Here is a 20,133-nt window from a genome sequence, read left to right as displayed (position 1 = left end):
CTACCAGAGCTCCTGGTACTGATAAAAAGAGTAGTATATGCGTTTACTTGTCTTAAATACCCAAGTGATATAAGTAGAATAAAGGCCACATGCTTTCAAGTTCAAAAATATTAAATCCACATTCTGACGTTTACTAGCTGTGTTTGCTATCTTAGCAGATTTCTTACCGTCTCCCAGTCTCAGATACGTTGATCCAATACTGCTACCTCACTGAACAGTGGTATAGGTCAGGAGAGGCCTGCACTCATCGTTGGTCTAGTCATGGAAACGCTAAAGTGCCCTGAATTATAGCCACGAATACACAATACCCTGGAAATTGTCACATTAATAAATCAAGTGACTCAGTGCTATTCTTTGCTGAGTCTCTAGGATTTTCTAAGTATAGGATCGTATCATCTGCAAATAGGGATAATTTTACTTCTTCCTTACCAATTTGGATGACTTTTATTCCTCTTTCTTGACTTATTACTCTGGCTAGTACTTCCAATGGGAGCTCTAGTAGAGTAGTGCCTAAGGCATTTGACTGCTAACCAGAAGGCTAGCAGTTCAAACCCACTAGCTACTCCTCAGAAGGAAGATTGGGCAATCTACTTCCTTGGTGATACCACCTCAGAAACCTAAGGAGGGGTCGCTATGAGTCAGAAATGACTCCATGGCAGTGAGAGTAAATGCATGAGTACTTCCAATACAGTGTTGAATAGAAGTAGTGATAGAGGGCATCCTTGTCTGGTTCCCATTCACAAGGGGAATGCATTCATTCTTTCTCCATTGAGAGTGATGTTGGCTGTTGGCTTTGTGTATATGCCCTTTATTATATTGAGGAATTTCCCTTCTATTCCTATTTTCCTGAGATTTTTTTGTCAGGAGTGGGTGTTAGATTTTATCAGATACTTTTTCTGCATCTATTGATATGATCATGTGGTTCTTTTCCATTATTTTACTATGTGATGGAGTATGTTGATTGTTTTTCTAATTTAACCATCTGGCATACCTGGTATGAACCCCACTTTGTCTTGATGTATTATGTTTTGATATGTTGTTGGAGTCCATTGGCTGGGATTTTGTTGAAGATTTTTACATCTGTATTCATGAGGAGAGGAGCTCTGGTAGCATAGTGCCTAAGGCACTTGACTGCTAACCAGGAGGCTGGCGGTTCAAACCCACCAGCCACTCCTCGGAAGGAAGGTTGGGCAATCCTACTTCTGTAGTGATAACTGCCTCGGAAACCCAAGGAGGGGTCACTATGAGTCGGGGCTGACTCGACGGCAAATAACAACAACAACAACATTCATGAGGAATATTGGTCTGTAGCTTTCCTTTCTAGTGTTTCTAATGGTGTCTTTCCCTGGTTTTGGTATCAAGGTTATGCTTGCTCCATAAAATGAATTTGGAGGATTCCATTCTTTTCTATGTTCTGGAATAGTTTGAGTAAGAAAAGTGTGAGCTCTTCTCTGAATGTTTGATAGAAATCTCCAATGAGAGATTGCCATCTAGGGCAGCCCCTTTTTATTGAGGGGGAGGTAGGGTTTTTTTTAAGACTTGTTCAATTTATTCTTTTGTTACGAGTCTGTTCAAATTTTCTACCTCAGTCTATGTTAGTTTAGATAAGTAGCGGGCTTCTAGAAATCTGTCCATTTCTTCTGGGTTTTCAAATTAGTTGGAGTACAGTTCTTCATAGTATCCTGATATTATCCTTTTTATTTCAGTTGTTTGTGTTGCCCATTTCATTTCTTATTCATGTTATTTGTATTCTCTCCTTCTTTTCTTTTGTTAAATTTGCCAATGGTTTGTCAATTTCATTAATCTTTTCAAAGAACTAACTTCTGGGTCTTGATGATTCTCTCTGTTTTCTATTTTCTGATTCATTTATTTCTGCTCTAATCTTTATTATTTCTTTTCTTATAGTAACTCTAGGCTTTTTTTGCTGCTCTTTTCTAATTGTCAATTATGTTGGGTTAAGCTGTTAATTTTGGCTTTTCTTCTTTTTTTTATGCTTGCATGTATTGCCATAAATTGCCCTCTCAGCAATGCTTTTGCTGTTTCCCAAAGATTTGGGTATACTGTGTTTTCCTTCATGTTTGAGTCTAGCAATTTTTTTTAATTCATTTTTTATTTCTTCTATTACCAGTAGTTTTGAAGGATGGTGTTATTCTATTCCATGTATTTGCTTCCCCCCCCCCTTTATCTTCCTATTGTTGATTTCTAACTTTATAGCATTGTGATCTGAGAAGAGGTTTTGCAGTATATCAGTGTTTTAGATTTGAGGCTTGCTTTGGTGCCTAAAATATGGTCTGTTCTGGAGAACGTTCCATGTGCACTGCAAAAAAAATGTATATTGTGCTGTTCTTGGGTGATGTGCTCTGTAACTGTCTGTAAGGTGAAGTTGGTTGTTTGTATCATTTAGTTTTCCTGTGTCTCTGTTGAGTTTTCCTTTCTAATTGTTCTATCCTTCATTGAAAGTGGTGTATTAAAGTTTCCTAATATTACTGTAGGGGGAGCTCTGGTGGCATAGTGCCTAAGACACTTGACTGCTAACCAGAAAGTTGGTGGTTCAAACCCACCAGCCACTCTTCGGTCACTCTGAGTCGGAGATGACTCGACAGCACATAAGAACAACAACACAATATTATTGTGGAGTTGTCAATTTGTCTTTTCAATTCTGTTAGTCTGATTTATATATTTTGGGGTTCTTTCATTGGGTACATAGATATTTATTGTGGTTATGTCCTCCTATTCACTTGACCCTTTAATCATTGTATATTGTCCTTCCTTGTTTGTTTTGCTGGTTTTTGCCTTAAAGTCTAATTAATCAGAAATTAATATTGCCTGTTCTGCTCTTTTTTGATTGCCATTTGCTTGATATATTTTTTTCCAACCTTTGATTTGAAACAGCCTTTGATTGTGTGTCTTGTAGACAGCATATTGATGGGTTATATTTTCTTATCCATTCTACAATTCACTATCTCTTGATTGGTAAATTTAATCCATTTACGTTAAATGTAATTATCATCAAGTATGAATTTATTGCTGTCATTTTGTTATGTTTATTTTTGTGATGTTGCTGATTTCTTTGTTAATATAATTTTCTGTGCAAAGTCATTTTGTTTATGAATTTTGTTATTATGTCCTTCATTGCTGTTGTTTTGTTGTTGTTGTTATGTGTCGTCGAGTTGGCCCCGACTCACAGCAACTCCTCCTTGGGTTTCCGAGGTACTATGGAAGTACATTGCCCAACCTTCCTTCAGAGGAGTGGCTGGTGGTTTGAACCGCCAGCCTTGTGGTTAGCAGTCAGAAACCTTAAGCATTATGCTACCTGTGCTAAGCTCTTTTTGTTTATGAATTTTACCATGTCCTTTGTTGCTGTTATTTTAGTATTTGTTAAATATTTGTGCCTTCTTTTTTATTTTGATAAGAAGGTTTATTAATTTTCTTTGAGGTTATCCTATGATTTATTATTTCCTCCCCATGTTTAAAAACAGTTTTTTGTATCTCAGAATCATCTTGATTTCCTCTCCATTTAGAAGTTCCATACCTACACTGTTTATTACTTGCTTTTGGTTTGTAGTTGTCCTTATTTATGAATTGATGTCACTAGTTCTGTGTTTACATTCTTGTAAGTTTATTTTACTTTCTATACTTCTATATCTGCATTGATTTCTAGATTATATTGTCATGTGTGTTAATCATTGGTTCTTGTCTTCTGTTGTTGGTTTTCTGTCTGAAGGACACCCTTTAGCATCTCTTGTAAGGTTGGTCTGGTTTTAACAAATTCCATTAATTTCTATTTATCTGGAAATATCCTAATTTTGCCATCATATTTGAGAGACAGTTTTGCTGGGCATATAATTCTTTTCTTTTCTTTTTTTTTTTTTTTTTTTGATTTGGGTGAAGATTTACAGAGTAAATTCACTTTTCATACAGCAGTTCACATATACTTTGTCTCATGTCATTGACCAAAATTTACCACAATGCAACAGCTCCCCTCCCACTTCCTCCCCATAGTTACCTCTTCCCAGTGTCCATCCCTCCATACTCTCCTGCCCTCTGAGCTGTCTCCCTGTGCATAAGCAGCCCTTCCTTCTCCCATGATTGTTCTCTCCAGGGTGTGTGTCTACTTGAGGTAAATGTTTAACTCACGTGCCTGTACTTTGTTTGGCTGGAAACCACAGGTGTGGGTTCAATTCCAGACCTGAAGGGCAGCTAGGGGCCATAGTCTCAGTGTTCCACCAGGCTCTATTGAACCAGCAAACCTGGTCCCCACCTTCTTTTTTTTTTTTTTGCCTCCAAATGATTTTGAGTTTTGTTCCACATTGTTCTCCCTCTCTATGCAGGATCTGCTACATAGATCCCCTTCCAAGTGGATGACAGTGGTAGCTGGGCACCATCTAGTTCTTCTGGTCTCATAGTTGTATAGGTTGCAGATCAGATGGTGTACCAGTCGCTAGGACTGATTGTTTCCATTAATTTTCTTCTTTCTTCTTGACGAGGAGAGACCCATCGTTGCATCTAGATGGCAGCTTGCTAGCTTTTAAGATCCCAGTTGCTACTCACCAAAGTAGGAGGTGGAACAATGTTTTGTATAGTATGTTATGCCAGTTGAGCTTGATGTCCCCTGTGACTATGGTCCCAAGCCTGCAGGTTCAACTACTTTGTCGCTCTGGGTAGCTGGCTGTGACCAAGCAGTGACCATAACCTTGCCCCTTGTCAGCTCTACTATACACCTGGGAATTCTGATCATTCACATAAACTTATAGGACCATTGTCTGCCAACCCTATATATGGTCTTGGATACACTCCCCATTTAGACATACCTAATTATTTAGCCTGTCCATCTATCTATCCATCCATATACCCATGTTTGGGCATATAATTCTTGGTTGTCAGGTTTTTTTTTTTTCTTTCAAGGTTTTATATATGTTGTCCCATAGTCTTCTTGCCCGCATGGTTTCTGCTGAGAAATCAGAGCTTAGTCTTACTGGTTGACCTTTGTAGATAACTTTTAGTTTTTCCTGTGTTGCTTTCAGGATTCTTTCTTTGTCTTTGTTTTGGCAAGTTTGGTTATGATACTGATATGTCTTGATGATTTTCTTTTGAGAACTGTACTGTTTGGGGTTCACTGAACTTCTTGAATGAATATCTTCTTGTCTTTCATTATATTAGGGAAGTTCTCCTCTAACAAATCTTCTAACAATTTTCCCTGTGGTTTCATTTGTCTCTTCCTGTTTTGGAATTCCAGTCACATATAAGGTATTCTCTTGATGATGTTCCACGTAAATCTTAGGCTTTCTTCATTTTGTTTTGCTCTTTCTTCTAACTGATGCCTTCTAAAAAAACTCACTGCCATTGAGTCAATTCGACTCATAACGACCTCTCCTTGGGCTTCTGAGGCAGTATCTCTACGGAAGTAGATTGACCAGTCTTCTTCTGAGGAGTGGCTGCTGGGTTTGAACCACCAGCCTTCTGATTAGCAGTCACATGCCTTAGGCACTGCACCACCAGAGCTCCAACTGATGCCTTAACAAGGTAGTATTGAAAGATTTGTCTTCAGTTTCACTAATTCAGTCTTCCATTGATTTGATTCTACTCCTTTGTCCTTTCAGTATGTTTCTGAAATATTAAAATTGAACTTCTGGATTTCTATTTCTTGTTTTTGTATAGTTTCTAATTTTCCATTTATTTTTTCAGTGTGCTCTTATATTGTTTTGGTAAATTGTTCTGGAGTTTACCTGAGTTTTCCTTGATCTTGTCAGTGTTTTCCTTGCTCTGTCTCGCAGTCCATAGAAGGTACTTAAATATAATTATTTTCAACTCCTTATCAAATAATTCCAATGCCACTTCCTCCTCAGGGAGATCTGGCTCTGTATTCTGGTCCCTTGTATCTGAATAAGCATGGTTGGTGTGCTACTCTGTCTACTAGTTTGGCAGCACTTAGGCACTCACCACCTGTCTCCCAGTGGGTGTGATAGATGATGAGAATGTGTGCACAATTCTCTGTTAGCTTTTCCTGTAGAGCCATTGAAGGCAAGTTGGGCTGGTATTGGCCGCTGTGTATCAGTCAGTGAAGAAGATAATGTCTCTTGATTGGTGGGTTGGGCTGCAGGATGTGTGGATGTGGTTGGATTGTGTGAGCACTGTTGCTGTCTCCCACCTGGTGGGACAAAAAACAAAACAAAACAACACTGAAAAAAATAAAAACAAGAGAACAAAAAACACAAACAGCATAAACAACCACAAAGAGAAACAGCAGATGAAAAGAAAAAGGGGGAAGGAAAAAGGTGAAAGAAGGACAAAGATAAAAAGATAAATAAATAAATAAATATATGCACACACACACACACACACATAAATGGAGGAAGAAGAGAGAAGAGAGCAAGAGAAAAAGATAAAGAAAAATGCAAAAAGAAAATCAAAGGATGGAAACAATGAAAAGAGAAGGGAACCCGGAAAAGGGGACCGAGGCAAGAACCAGGAGAAAGGAAAGAGAAAAAAAAAAATAGAAAGGAGGAAAAAGAATTACTAAAAACACAAAATGGAATGACTGTGTACCCAAGCTATGCTCCTGCTGGCCAAGCAGAGAGCAGGGCATCTGGTCTCGTTAACTAGTTCCTGCCTAACCCAGAAGGCAACTAGGGGCAGGGTGCCTGATCTCCGATGAGTTCCTACTGGTCCAGAAGATGTCTGGGAACAGGGCAGCTGGACCCAAAAAAGGTTCCTGACAGTCCAAACGGTGATTGGGAGCAAGGCACCTGGTTCCAGAGGTAGTTCTCACAGCTCAAAAATCAGCTGTGGCCAAGGCATCAGGGCCCAGACCAAATTTCTACTGTCTCAAAAGATAACAGGGCACAGGGTCCCATTCCCAGAAAAAGTTCCTACCATCCCAAATGCCAGCTGGTTGTAATGTACCTGGTTTCAGAAAAAGTTCCTGCTGGGCTAAAGGGTGGCTGGAAGCAAGTCGTCTAGTCCAGGGATCAATTCCTGCCTGCCTAGAAGCAGTTGGTGGCAGAGTGCCTGGTCCAGGATAGAATTCCTGCCGGTCCAGAAGGTAGGTTGGGGTGGAGGATGGCCACACCTCCATTCACTGGTAGGGTGTAGAACACAAGGGGAATATTGTACCTTTCTGGTCATCTACAACCAGTGTGTTGGCCCGTGCAATCCTCAACAAGTGGAGCCAGTTATTAGGTTGCTGCCTGGATCAGAACGCCACTTGCAGATATTCAAAATGGCCATGCCATCAGACTAGCCCACAGTCCACAGCTCCATTTGTCTCCTTATTTCCTGTTTTCACTCAGGTTCTTCTACTAGTCAGTATTTACTCCACTTCTTTGTCCTTCCCTTCTAAGCTCAGGGTTCCAGAATTAACTTCTGTATCTGTTTCAACTGGTTTCTCATTTCTTTGTTGTGGAGGGTCTGGGTAGCTTGTCTGCCTGTTCTGCCATCTTGCCAGAAGTCCTGAATACAGTATATTAGTTGCGCACATTTCAATATTGAGGAACTAGTAACAGTCTAATATTTTATACATGTTTTGGTAGAGAGGATTCCTCCTTCATTTCTCTTTGTCAGATAGACCTTTTACAGCCAGATCTTGAATACAGCCATCATTGTGGGGGTATTTAATATCAATAGATACACTAGCTTTTGTTGTTTTTCTTTTTGATGGTGTTTATGGATAAGGATTTGTAAGTCAGTTATTGGCTGTATCTGACAGAAAAATCTCTCTTTGTTTTTTCAAAATATAACACTTCTGTAAAATGGCAAGTTATAATACAGTGCCACATAGCATCTTACAGCTCAACTTAGCTGAACAGAAAAGCAGAGCACCTGCCAATAGCCAGGCACCTCCTGAGTTAAATGATTTAAGAAACTAAGCTCATGAAGCCTTTTCTTGGAAGTGGAGCTTGGTATAAATAAGGACAGTTTGTTTTTGTTTCTGTATGGTTGTTTTGCTCTACCCTCTATTCTTTCTTTCTGGTTCTTCTTCTGAGTATCAGAAGAAGAGAACTGTGTGGTTTTTATAAAAAGGTGCCTTTTTCTGTAATTGGTCTATTTTTCCATCCATTCTTTTTCTCTTCCCTATCTTAAATTGTGTCCCCCAAAAAACAAAACAAAACCCACTTCCATTAAGTTGACTCCAACATATAGCAACCCATACTGGGTTTCAAGACTGTAGATCTTTACAGAAGTGGATTGCCTCATCTTCCTCCCATGGAACAGCTGATGGGTTTGAACCACTGACCTTCTTGTTAGCACCCAAATGTCTTATCCACTCTGCCACAGAACTCCTTAAATTGTGTCCCCTAAAGATATGTGTTATAAATCTTGAACTCTATACCTGTGCTTATAATCCCATTTAGGAATGGATTTTCTTTGTTATGTTAATGAGCCAGCGTAGTACCTAAGGCACTTGACTGCTACCCAGAAGTTCAAACCCATCAGCCACTCCTCGGAAGGAAGATGGGGCAATCTACTTCCGTAGTGATACTGCCTCGGAAACCCAAGGAGAGGTTGCTATGAGTCGGGTCCGACTTGACGGCACATAACAACAACAACAACATGTCTTAAGTCAGTCTCTTTTTCTTTATTGTCCAAATCAGTTCATGTGTTTGATCCAAACTAACTGTTTGAGATACATATAAACATAAAATAGAGAATGCTACATCTAACCAGAAGGCTGGCGGTTCAAACCCACCAGCCACTCCTCGGAAGGAAGATGGGGCAATCTACTTCCGTAGTGATACTGCCTCGGAAACCCAAGGAGGGGTCGCTATGAGTCGGGTCCGACTCGATGGCACATAACAACAACAACAACAACATCTATTAGGTACATAAAATCTTCTCCCCTATTAATACAAAAGTTTTAGCATTTAACATATTTTTTAAGAATGAAAATCTATCAGTTTCCCCATGTCCTATTCAAATAATAATCTTATATATTAGCATTGCTTTCCCTGAAATAAATATTTTCAGAGCTTTGGGGGACATCTGACACGTGGATCACAAATTTTTGTCCCTCTTTGAGGGTTATGAGGGCTTCTCTTGTGGTGCTTTTGATGTCCTTGTCTTCCAATAGTACTAGGATTAGCTACAAGGTGAAAAATTCAAAAAGAAAAAGACACAAAGAGAAAGTTACACTTTCTGTTGCAGGAACTACCATTTGAATTATTGTACCAAGCTCTCTCTTCCACCTTGGGAATTAATTGCTGTTGTTGTTGTTGGGAGGAGCCCTGGTGGCACAGTGCCGAAGGTATTTGGCTATTAACCAGAAGGTTGGTGGTTCAAACCCACCAGCCACTCTGTGGAAGGAAAAAGAGGCAATCTACTTCCGTAAAGATTTACCACCTTGGAAACCCAGTGGGGGTCACCATGAGTCGGAATCGATTTGATAGCAGTGGGTTTGGATTTTTTGGTGTTGTTGGGTACCACTGAGTTGTCTTTGACTAACAACAACCCCATGTGACAGAGTAGAATTAAGTCAGCCTCTTTTGAGGTACAGAAGAGATTAAACAAGCAAACAGAGATGGGGAAAATAGATGCCAAGCCACATGAAGATTGCCAAGGAACAGAAGCTGAAAACAGACAAGGCCTTTCCCAGAGCAAACAGAGAGTGAGCCCTCCCCTAGAGCTGGTGCCTTTAATGTGGACTTCTAGCCTCCTGAACTACAAGAGAATAAATTTCTGTTTGTTAAAGCCACCCACTTGTGGTTTATCTGTTACAGCAACACTAGATAACTGAGACACCATCTTTTGCTGCAGTTTATTCCACAGTTGCTAAAAGGATTGTCTTACTGGGAGATTAAATGATTGTAGGAAAAATTCAACTATACGATGGATGAGACACTTGTGATAATATAAATACTTCATAGGGTGGTTGTGAGAAATAAATGTTAACGTTTATTGAGCTGAGCTTTACATGAATTAATCCTCCCAACTTCTCTAGGAGATAGGTTCTATTGCTAGGCCTGCTTTATAGGTGGAAACAGGCACAGTGAAGCTAAGTACCCATGGTCATAAAAATGTGAACCAGGCAATCTGATCTAGTGCCCAAGGCTCTTAGTTATGACACTATGCTGATAGGTGAGGTAGCATAGATAAAGCACCCAGTATAGTACCTGGCACATAATGTTACCATTAATGACAATGAAAATGTTACCAGCCTTAATTAATTCTTTCCTTTCTCTTGGCTGTCTTTAAGAAATGTCTTCTTTTCCTGTATGTGTGATATGTTGTTGTTGTTGTTGTTGTTGTTGTTGTTGTTGTTATGTGCCATCGAGTCGGCCTCCACTCATAGCAACCCCTCCTGGGGTTCCGAGGCAGTATCACTACGAAAGTAGGATTGCCCAACCTTCCTTCCGAGGAGTGGCTGGTGGGTTTGAACCACCAGCCTTCTGGTTAGCAGTCACGTGTGATATACAGACTATATATCTCTTGCATACATTCAGTACACTAGTTCGTGTGAAGAGGGTGGCCACCCCTTTAGTTACTGGATTTAAGCAATTTATATAAGTAAGGATCTTGAAGGTCATTATTCATTTGGGAGCACCAACAGCATTCTCAGTTCTAGTTAATGATAATGACCTTGGTTGGGCAACTGCCCTGTCAAGAACATAACATCTCACCTCCAGAGCCTCTGTTCCTCATCACAAAGTAGCCTTCGTTAAAGGGATGGAATGAGGCTTGCATAAGAGAATGTGGGCAGAGCAGCTCTGGTAGTGTAGTGCCTAAGGCATTTGACTGCTAACCTCTCAGAAGGCTGGTGGTTCAAACCCACCAGCCACTCCTTGGAAGGAAGGTTGGACAATCTACTTCTGTAGTGATACCACCTCGGAAACCCAAGGAGGGGTCGCTATGAGTTGGGTTCAACTTGATGGCAGTGTGTTTGGTTTTTGGTTTGGGCAGAGCCGTTAGCACAGTGTCTGAGCCATAATAAATGCTCCTTTTTTTTTTTTTTTTGCAATAATATTGGGCTTTATTGTCTGTACCTCTTCTGAACCTCTCCATGTCTCTTTTTCCTTAATGTTGTTTTCCTAGTCACCTGCTTTTGTTATATTGCTTTTCCTTCACCCACATCAAAGCTATCTCTTAATTATATTTCTATTTAAACTCTTACTGCATGTTAGAGACTAGTTTACTATCATCAGCCATAATTAGTCTCATCTCTTTAGCCTTACATTGCCAGCATATCCTAAGTCATCCTCTTTCTATTTTTTCCACACATTTTTATGTGAAAAATTTCTTACTTGGAGTTTTCTGGGGATATTGCCTAGAGAAGAAGGAAGGGGAAGAAGGTCATGACTGGAAGCTCAGCCATTTTGTTCCTCTAGTTACTCAGAATAGATTTGCTAGTATTCATTCCAGGAGCTCTGGTAGCATAGTGCCTAAGGCACTTGACTGCTAACCAAAAGGCTGGTGGTTCAAACCCACCAGCCACTCCTCAGAAGGAAGGTTGGGCAGTCTACTTCAGTAGTGATACTGCCTCAGAAACCCAAGGAGGGATCGCTATGAGTTGGGGCTGACTCTACGGCACATCACGACAACAACAACAACAATATTCATTCCTGGGGAACGTTTTGAGAATATCCCGTAGGGCATTCCCGGTCTTGTTTTTATTTAAACATTGAAGGTTATCTTGTTCTCTACAAACCAGATCTGAATCATGTACTGTTTTTCCATATGGTACATCTCTGCTGTCCAGCTATATTGTAAATAGCCTTGTCATACATATTCAGTGAAGAAGTTAAGCTAAAGGGAAGAGTCACTTCAACAGTCACCAAGTACATAAGTTCCTTTTAGCAGATGTCTACCTGTCTGGAATTTATTCTTCTACTTGCCTTTATTCCTTAGAATAATTTCACTCAATACATACAAGGCTCAGAGATAAAAGGAAAGAAAGAAATTTTCTAAGATGAATGGGACATTAATTTTGCCCAGCTTTAACTTTAAGAGATTTTGATAAATGGCATTTTTATACATGGAGATAAAGTAAGTGGGGGACATGTTTGATCTTGAGTTACAGTATTTTGTTTTGATTTCCTGTGCTCCTCCACTTTAAATTATTATGAAGTTGCTTATAGCTTAGGCTTAGTTTGATTTGTTTTACTTTGTATTTGACATGTGTTTTCTCAAATAAGTCATTCTTACACTTCAAAGACCCAGGTAGCACTTGGAAAAAATTATCTTTACATTTTTTTTTTTTAATGATTTACAAGGATCAAAAATAACTTTAGGAAATAAAGTGCTTGCTTTAGTTGTATACAAGCCCAAGTAAGTTTATTTTTCTTAATGAAAAAGTCTTTAGTTGTATGGGACCTGTTTTTTTGTTCAATGTTTAAACAATGAATTGTGAAATTTATTGCATGCCTCTTTGAATAATCAAAGCAGATTGCCTAATTAGGCCTCTGATAGGGTATATAACTTCTCAGTCAGTGATTCTCAGTGTGGTCCCCAAACCAGCATTATCAGTGTCATTTGGTAGCTTGTCAAGAATGTAGGTTCTCAGGCCCCCTAGGCCCAAGAATCAGAAATATTAGGGCCCAGCTGTCTGCTTTAACAAGCCCTCTAGATGATTTTGATACACACTACAGTTGGAGAACCAGCATCCTCTAATAGCTTCTTTTACCAGAAACCCCATATTGCTGCTATGTTGATTGTTATGTAATGGTTGCTCTTAAAAAGTTCTGACTGGCACCAGGTGTTCACTCTTTTTTTACCAACATGTGAGTTCTCAAACTTAACCAGGCCTAGGGATTTGGAATAGCATTGTAAAGATGTTTGAGGTTCATCTGCACCTGACAGGACTACCTATTCCTCCTCCTCTTCCTTCTTTCTTCTTCAGTCACTGCTGCCTCTGGCCCAGTCCCAAGGAAATCAGAGCATCACACCACCTTCAGCCCTTTGCTGGCTTTGTTCAGAGAGGATCTCTATATTGCATGTTGTAATTTTATAGTGTGAAACTGAGGAGAAGCCAGACATTGTAGCTACAGCGATGCCTAGCCCTGGTTTGGGAAAACCCTGGATAAAAAGAGTCTCCAGTTATCACCAGGGTTGCATTCAAAACAAAGGAATTTAAATTCACTTCCTCTCAAAATTATAAATGAGCTCGATTTGAGAAAACTGGTACCATATGCAAAGAAAAAAAGGAAAACCTAAATTATAAGGTGAATTGAAAAATACCTTTTTTTTTTTTTAAATTAAGAATGCTTCATTTTCTTAAAGAAGTTGCTCTAAAATTCTTTTTACAGAGTCAGCCCCTAATGCTTTGGACAGACTGATCAAAAACAAATAAAAAACTAGTAACCTAGTTTATCAGGTCAAGCATAGCTAGAAAAGAGTGATCTTGCAAATAAAGTAAACCTACATGTATATACAACTGTGGAAAGATGTCCACAATGTTTTATTGAGTGAAAAAAGAAAGCCCAGGAACAGTATATATAGTACAAGTCTGTTGCATACCATCAAGTCAGTTCCAATTCATAGCTGCCGCATGTGACTGAGTAGAACTACCTCATAGGGTTCCCTAGGCTATATCTTTACAGGAGCAGGTCACCAGGTCTTTCTCCTGCAGAGCAACTGATGGATTTGAACTACCAGCCTTTTCAGTTTACAGTTAAGTGCTTAATCATTGCACCACAAGTACTTACGTTAAATTTTTAAGAAAGGGGTGGTGTCTCATACACACTCCACACTGTGTGCCTATGTGTGTCTAGAAAATGACTAGAAAGATACACAGCAAACAGAATCCGTGTTTCTCTGGAAAGCAGGCTCAGGACAGAATGCTAATAGGGAAATATCATACTTTTATATCAGATAATTTTGTATTGCTGATATTTTTTATAATACATTTTATTGATAAAATTGAAACTTAAATATGACGGGTCTGTGTAGTGAATCAACACGTCTTTGTTTATAGATTGTAATAATGATTGTTACATGTGACAAACACAGGTATAACAAAATGGGTGGACTGTGAATGTTTTAGAAAAAGATCTGTTTCTTCCTCAGATCACTTAAATGTTCTTCTGATCTTTTAGGGATTTGAAATAGCACTGTGAAGATGTTTGAGGTTAGAGCTCAATCATTATTCATGAAATCTTTGCTGCTCAGAAAGTAAAGGAGCTAGAGGTGAAAGGCCATGGAGTGGCTGGAGCTGAGAGCTGGGATCCAGAGCTCCCAGCCATGGTTCCTGGCAGCTGCTCTTGGCTGGATGAACGGGAGTAATTCAAGCTATGCCCTACTTTGTCCATCCACACAGTGCGTTGCTGCTCCATGTCTGATTACCCTCTTAAGGTGTCATTATTTGGAAACAATTTGAGACCCTCAGGGGAAGGCAATTTAATACAAAGTATTTTTGTCAAAAATTTTGTTTCACTTAAGTCAACCTTACATTTTCAGGGAGAAAAAAAAAAAAAGATAAGGTTTGCCTTGAATGTACATTGATTCAACTACTTTTTTATGCAGAATTTTTGTATTTAATCAGTTTTCATCCATGAAATTTGATTTTATATATTTAACACAGTTTAGAATTGTGTAACATAAATATAAGTTTGCATTTCCTATATTCAAGCTTTAAAAATAAACTCTCATGTTCTTTTAAATTTCTAAATTGCTAAAGTAATGTGGTGAGGCCCCTCTTCCCCTTCTGTTTCTCCCTGCTCTCTTATTCCTTATCAGCAACTTTTTCCCTGTATTCCTGGATTCCCTTGCTCTTTATCCTTCTCTGTGATTTTTTCCTGTGCCTCCTCACCTCTCCCACCCTCAGTCATGTGTCTATCCCCTGCTTTCCTGTCCAGTTTCTTATGACATTGTTGTTGTTAGGTGCCATCAAGTTGGTTTCGACTCATGGGAACCCCGTGTTGTGAAACACTGCCCACCCTGCAGTGTAACTTCACACTGGTTTATGTGTATCCGCTGGTTAACAATGAAGCAAAGCCTGCATCATTGCCATGCTTGAGCCCGTCGTCACAGCCACTGTGTCAGTCCATCTCGTTGAGAGTCTTCCCCTTTTTTGCTGACCCTCTGTTTTATATAGCATGATATTCTTCTCCACAGACTTGTGCCTTCTGATAACATGATGAAAGTGTGAGAGATGAAATCTGGCCATTCTTGTTTCTAAGGAGCATTCTGGCTGTACTTCTTCCAAGAAAGATTTGTTCGTTCTTCTAGTGGTCCATGGTAGATTCAGTTTTCTTTGCAAACACCACAATTCAAATGTATCAATTCCTCTGCAGTCTTCCTTATTCATTGTCCAGCTCTCACATGCATAGGAATCTGTTGAAAATACCATGGCTTGGGCAGGTTTACCTTGGTCTTCCAAGTGACATATTTGTTCTTAAAAACTTTAAAGAGATCTTTTGCAGCAGATTTGCTAATGCAGATTTCATTTCTTGACTGCTCCTTCCATGGGCAATGACTGTGGATCCAAGTAAAATGAAATCCTTGTGCCAAAGGGGCAGGGAGGCTGCGTCTTCTGATCTCCTCTAACCCCACAAGAGCAAGACAGAATCACCATTAGTAGCCCAAGGCCTATCTCTGCGAAGCCAGGTATGCTGCCTCCCTCTAGCCCTTTCACCAACCTGACACCAGTTGTTCCTCCCCCAGCACCCAGCACCTCTCTGCTGGCTTTGATAATTCACTGCAGTGGCCACACAGAACTCACAGATTATGGGGTTTATTAGGAAAACAACAGGCTACAATTCAAGTTCAGAAATGCACTCAGTCTCTTACAGCCGGCTGTCTCATTTAGCAGCCATCAGTCTCTCTCTCAGCAGCACGTGTCTCTCACATCTCTGTCTGAGCTAGTGTGTGTCTCTCAGGAGCATATTTCTCTCAGCAGCACATCTTTCTCAGCCAGCAGTCAGAGAGACTCCTTCTGCCTCTCGGAGGGCTCCTTTTGAGCCTGGCAGAGTGGCAAAACTACCCAATCCCAACATCAGAATTCTAACACCTGAGAGAGAGACTCCTCAGAAAATTACTTTATGCTGCTCCCAACAGAAATACCCCAGGTGAATAACTTTAACAGTCAGGAGCTACTCAGTTGCTTACAGCAAATTCCACCACGGAGTTTACAAAGACTTATGGCTAGAAAAGCCACACTATGTAATTTACTGTACCGTACCTTGGCAACTTAGATCTTTTCTCCATTTATCATGATGTTATGTTGAGGTAGTCACTTTAGAGTTCCCTGGCCACTTCCCAGGCCAAGCAGATGGCAAAGGCAGGTATAATGGGAAAAAAACAAAGGGCAGGTGATATTATAGCTTATTGTCTAAGCAAAGGATGAAAACCCTGATAACTGACCTCAGTTTCTCCCTTTTAAAGGTAGGTCCTGATACCCTCTAGGACCCACCATGATCTTAGTAGAAAGCAGAGAGTGGGGCTTAGAACAAGCACATAAAGCAGCACTCTCTTCTTTTGCTTTAGGCCTTGCTCAGCAATGGATGGAAACAAATATGGCTTGTGAGCAAAAATGTTCATTCATTTTTTTAAAAAAATTGTATCCTGAATTGTTTATATCTCCCACAGTACCTAGGGCTTGACCCTCTGACATCAGGTTAACACAATAAAACCAAAAGTAGCACAATTAACAGTTTTATTGTCAACCAACCAAGAGCTACAAAGGAAGCAAGGTCAACCTCTTCAAGAAACAAATACTTTGAAGCTCTAGCAGTGATTGGTTTTGATGCTAGCTGATCAATTAAATTTGGTAATTACCAGTAACCACTCAGTTTGACTAGAAACAACTTGGGGAGTGATCCTTTATCACATGTACTAAAATACTGACATGAGGATATGACACAGAAGCCAGGAGGCACAGCCCAGTGAAGTCAGCCTGATGGTTTTACAAGCAGCTCCAAGCTTCAGTGCAGGAGCATACAGTCCATAGCTTTCTGATGTAACCAGGCATCTGGGAGTGGAGCAGTCCTGCATAATAACTGACAACTTAGCTACAATTAAGTTTGGTGATTCTGGTTTTTTATTGATTTTTTTTTTTTAAATTATATACGTTAATCCTGTTTCCCCATTTATATTATTAGTTAGCCATCTAGTATATAAACTCCTATAATTATCAAAATGTTTAATGAATAATTGAATAACTTCACGCTGTTTTATATGTATCCAATGGATAACAATGAAATAAAGCCTGCACGATTAAAGATGTATTCAATTGACTAAGAGTAAAGTTCAAAATCATTTACTCCTTTAAATTATAAAAAATTTAATTGTAAAAAAATAAGCAGTTTACAAAAGGGACGTACTTATTGCATATTCTAATAGTTAGCAGTACAAAAGTGTATGTAGTAAGAAGTAAAAGCCCCACTCCGGTTTCCCACCTCTTCCCAGAAGTAACCATTGTTAGCAGTTGAGTATCTTGCTGGAACATTTTTCTATACTTTCACAAATGTAATCTTGGGTGTAGAAGTGGTTTTTTTCTTTAAAAAAAAAACAAATTAGATCAAGTTATGCATATTGTTACACAGCTAGCCTTTGTTACCTACCTATTTTGTCTTTGACCTCAGTACATATAGATTACCTCCTTGTTATGACTCTATACTACAATTACTTCACATTTCTATATGTTGCATATATTAGTTGCTTTGCTTACTATTCCACATGATGCTTAGATAATTATCCTTGTACATTATCTTTGTTTTCATATGCGAGTGTGGGTATCTAAATTGTACACTTGTGGACATGTGTAAAATGTGCCTGTTGCCACCAGTGACAGAAGATATACAAAATCCAGACTGATGAGCTTTGGAGATACTGTAGTGCTCTGAAAATATGATGCTCTTAAACCATAAAGTGCTTGCCTGCCTTTTTACTGGCTGATGTAATTGCAACTTAATGTACATTATTGCATGTTAATATATAGTTTTTGTTGTAATTCCATAAATTTGAAGATCAGTGCCTTTTTTTTAACCATTTAGCCATTTTTAAGTGTACAATTCAGTGGTGTTAAGTATGTTCACAATGTTGTGTAACCATCACAAGTCTTTCTTTCCAGATCCTTTTTAAACACAAATTGGATCAAGTTATGCATTTTGCCATACAGCCAGTCTTTATTACCTATTACCTTTATTATCCTCAACCTCTTTCCTTCTGTTTCCCAAATAAGAACTCTGTACCATTAAGTAATAACTCCATTTCCCCCACCACCCCTCAGCCCCTGGTAACCTCTAGTCTACTCGATGCCTCTATTAATTTGACTCTTCTAGATAGAAGGTTGATGTCCTTTAAAGAACTTTGATTTCTAAGCTGATTTTTAAAAAAGGTTTGCGTATGTGGTCAGAATGCCATTGTCATTTAAGCAGGGCTGCCAACGGCTGAGAAGCCAGGAGAGGCCACAGTTCCTGGCGTGTGCAGCATGCCAGACTTCAGCCTCTCATTCTCACCATGGACTGGCTCTTAGGACAGAAGGTGGTGAACTCATTTCTTAAGCACATTTGCCACTCACGAATTTAGATGTTGAGATAATATGGAAGCGGTTTTATTACCAATTTAATATGCAGTTTATGCCAGATGGAAAAATTTTAATTATTATGTTACTAACCAGTTTAACCACATATTCAAATGTGTGTTGTTGTTGATAATGCTGTTGAGTTGGACCCAACTCATAGCAACCCCTTCTTGGGTTTCCGAGGCAATATCACTACGAAGTAGATTGCCCATCTTCCTTCTGAGGAGTGCTGGTAGGTTTGAACCGCCAGCCTTCTGGTTAGCAGTCAAGTGCCTTAGGCATTACACTACCAGAGCTCCTATTCAAATGTGTAGTATATCTTGAACACTACCCCAAAAGTGTAGCACTTTTTTTTTTTTTTTAGGAGAATTTTATTAAAAACAAAACCCAGGTGATTAGTTTTAGATCTGGGGTTTGGGGAGTGGAAAATATGCTGATATGAGGCTTGACCTTTCAGAAAGTAGCCAATAACAACACATCTACTGATTTTTATTCACAGTGCTCGGTCTAGTTCTTCCCATGTGGGCGATAGCACTCATCTCCTTTGGCGTTGCTCTCCTGTTTGCCCTTTTTGTATGGCTGTTTGTGTGTCCGTGGATGAAGAGGAAAATAGCAGGTAAGAGATTTTTTATTATTCTGATTTCCAAAAAAGCTCCTGACTCCTGAAACTTCAGATGTCATATGCAATTATCCTTACTAATGGAAGGAAAAGAGGGCATGGATAGCTCCAGAATACATGAATATACACTATCATACATGCTCAGCCCTCTCTCTGTTCCTTGGCTCTTGATCACTTTCAGGCTTAAACCTTTTCTACATAACAGAAAGTTAAGTATGCAGTCAAGTTCTACCAGCCTGGTGAAAAACATTAGTCTTCAGAGAAATGCAGATTACCACCACAATGAGATACCATTTTGAACCCACAAGACCAGTAAAACTAGCAATTCCAAGTGTTGGCAAAGAAATGGAGTAACTGGAATTTTCACACATTTATGGTGAAAATGTAAAATGGTGTAACTAACTTTGGAAATTAGTTTAGTTGTTTCTTATAAAGGAACACATACAGTTAACCATGTGACTCAGTAATTCCATTCCTGAATATTTATCCAAGAGAAATGAAAACATATATTCATAAATGACTTGTACATAACCAAAAACTAGAAACAACCCAGTGTTCACCAAGAGGTGAATGAATAACCAAATTGAGATATAGTCATACAATAGCAGACTGCTCAAAAGTAAAGAGAATGAACTACCAACAGACAAAAGAATGAATTTCACAGATATGTTGATCAAAACGGAATATACGATACAATTCCATTTTTAGAAAATTTGAGAAGAGGAAAAATATAATGATTAAAATCAGATCATTCGTAACCTGGGGCCTACAGGGGACTGGAGGAGTTTGGCTGCAAAGGAGCACAAGGGAATTTTTCCAGATCATGGAGGTATACTCTGTCTTCATTGGGGTAGTGGTTGTAGGGTGTCAGTAGTGGTTATATACAATCATCACAGGTCATTGACCTATATACTTAAAACACGTGAATTTTATTATATGTAAATTATACCTCAATAAAGACATTTTTTTTTAAAAAAAAAAAGACAAATAGAGTTTAGAAAGTCAGCTGTGGCTATTTAAATTCTAGGCCTTGAGTTCCATGTGTTTTATAGGCTTTCTTTAA

The 20,133-nt window shown here is 39.2% G+C and overlaps 1 protein-coding gene across 1 annotated transcript in view; it reads left to right on the top strand.

The window, feature by feature from the left end:
- The window catches only part of SLC20A2 (solute carrier family 20 member 2), a 59,035-nt gene that overhangs the window by 10,908 nt on the left and 27,994 nt on the right, over positions 1–20,133 (top strand). Inside the window, exon 5 of the mRNA XM_007935032.2 lies at positions 18,951–19,067. Within this exon, the coding sequence (XP_007933223.1) occupies positions 18,951–19,067 (117 nt within the window). The remainder of the gene's footprint in view (positions 1–18,950; positions 19,068–20,133) is intronic.

The sequence above is a fragment of the Orycteropus afer genome, unplaced genomic scaffold (assembly GCF_000298275.1).
Source record: "Orycteropus afer afer isolate SDZICR_OR568_19922 unplaced genomic scaffold, OryAfe1.0 scaffold00024, whole genome shotgun sequence".
Classification (NCBI taxonomy): domain Eukaryota; kingdom Metazoa; phylum Chordata; class Mammalia; order Tubulidentata; family Orycteropodidae; genus Orycteropus; species Orycteropus afer.
The sequence above is the reverse complement of the archived record's forward strand: the minus strand, read 5'-3'. Positions and strand labels throughout refer to the sequence as shown.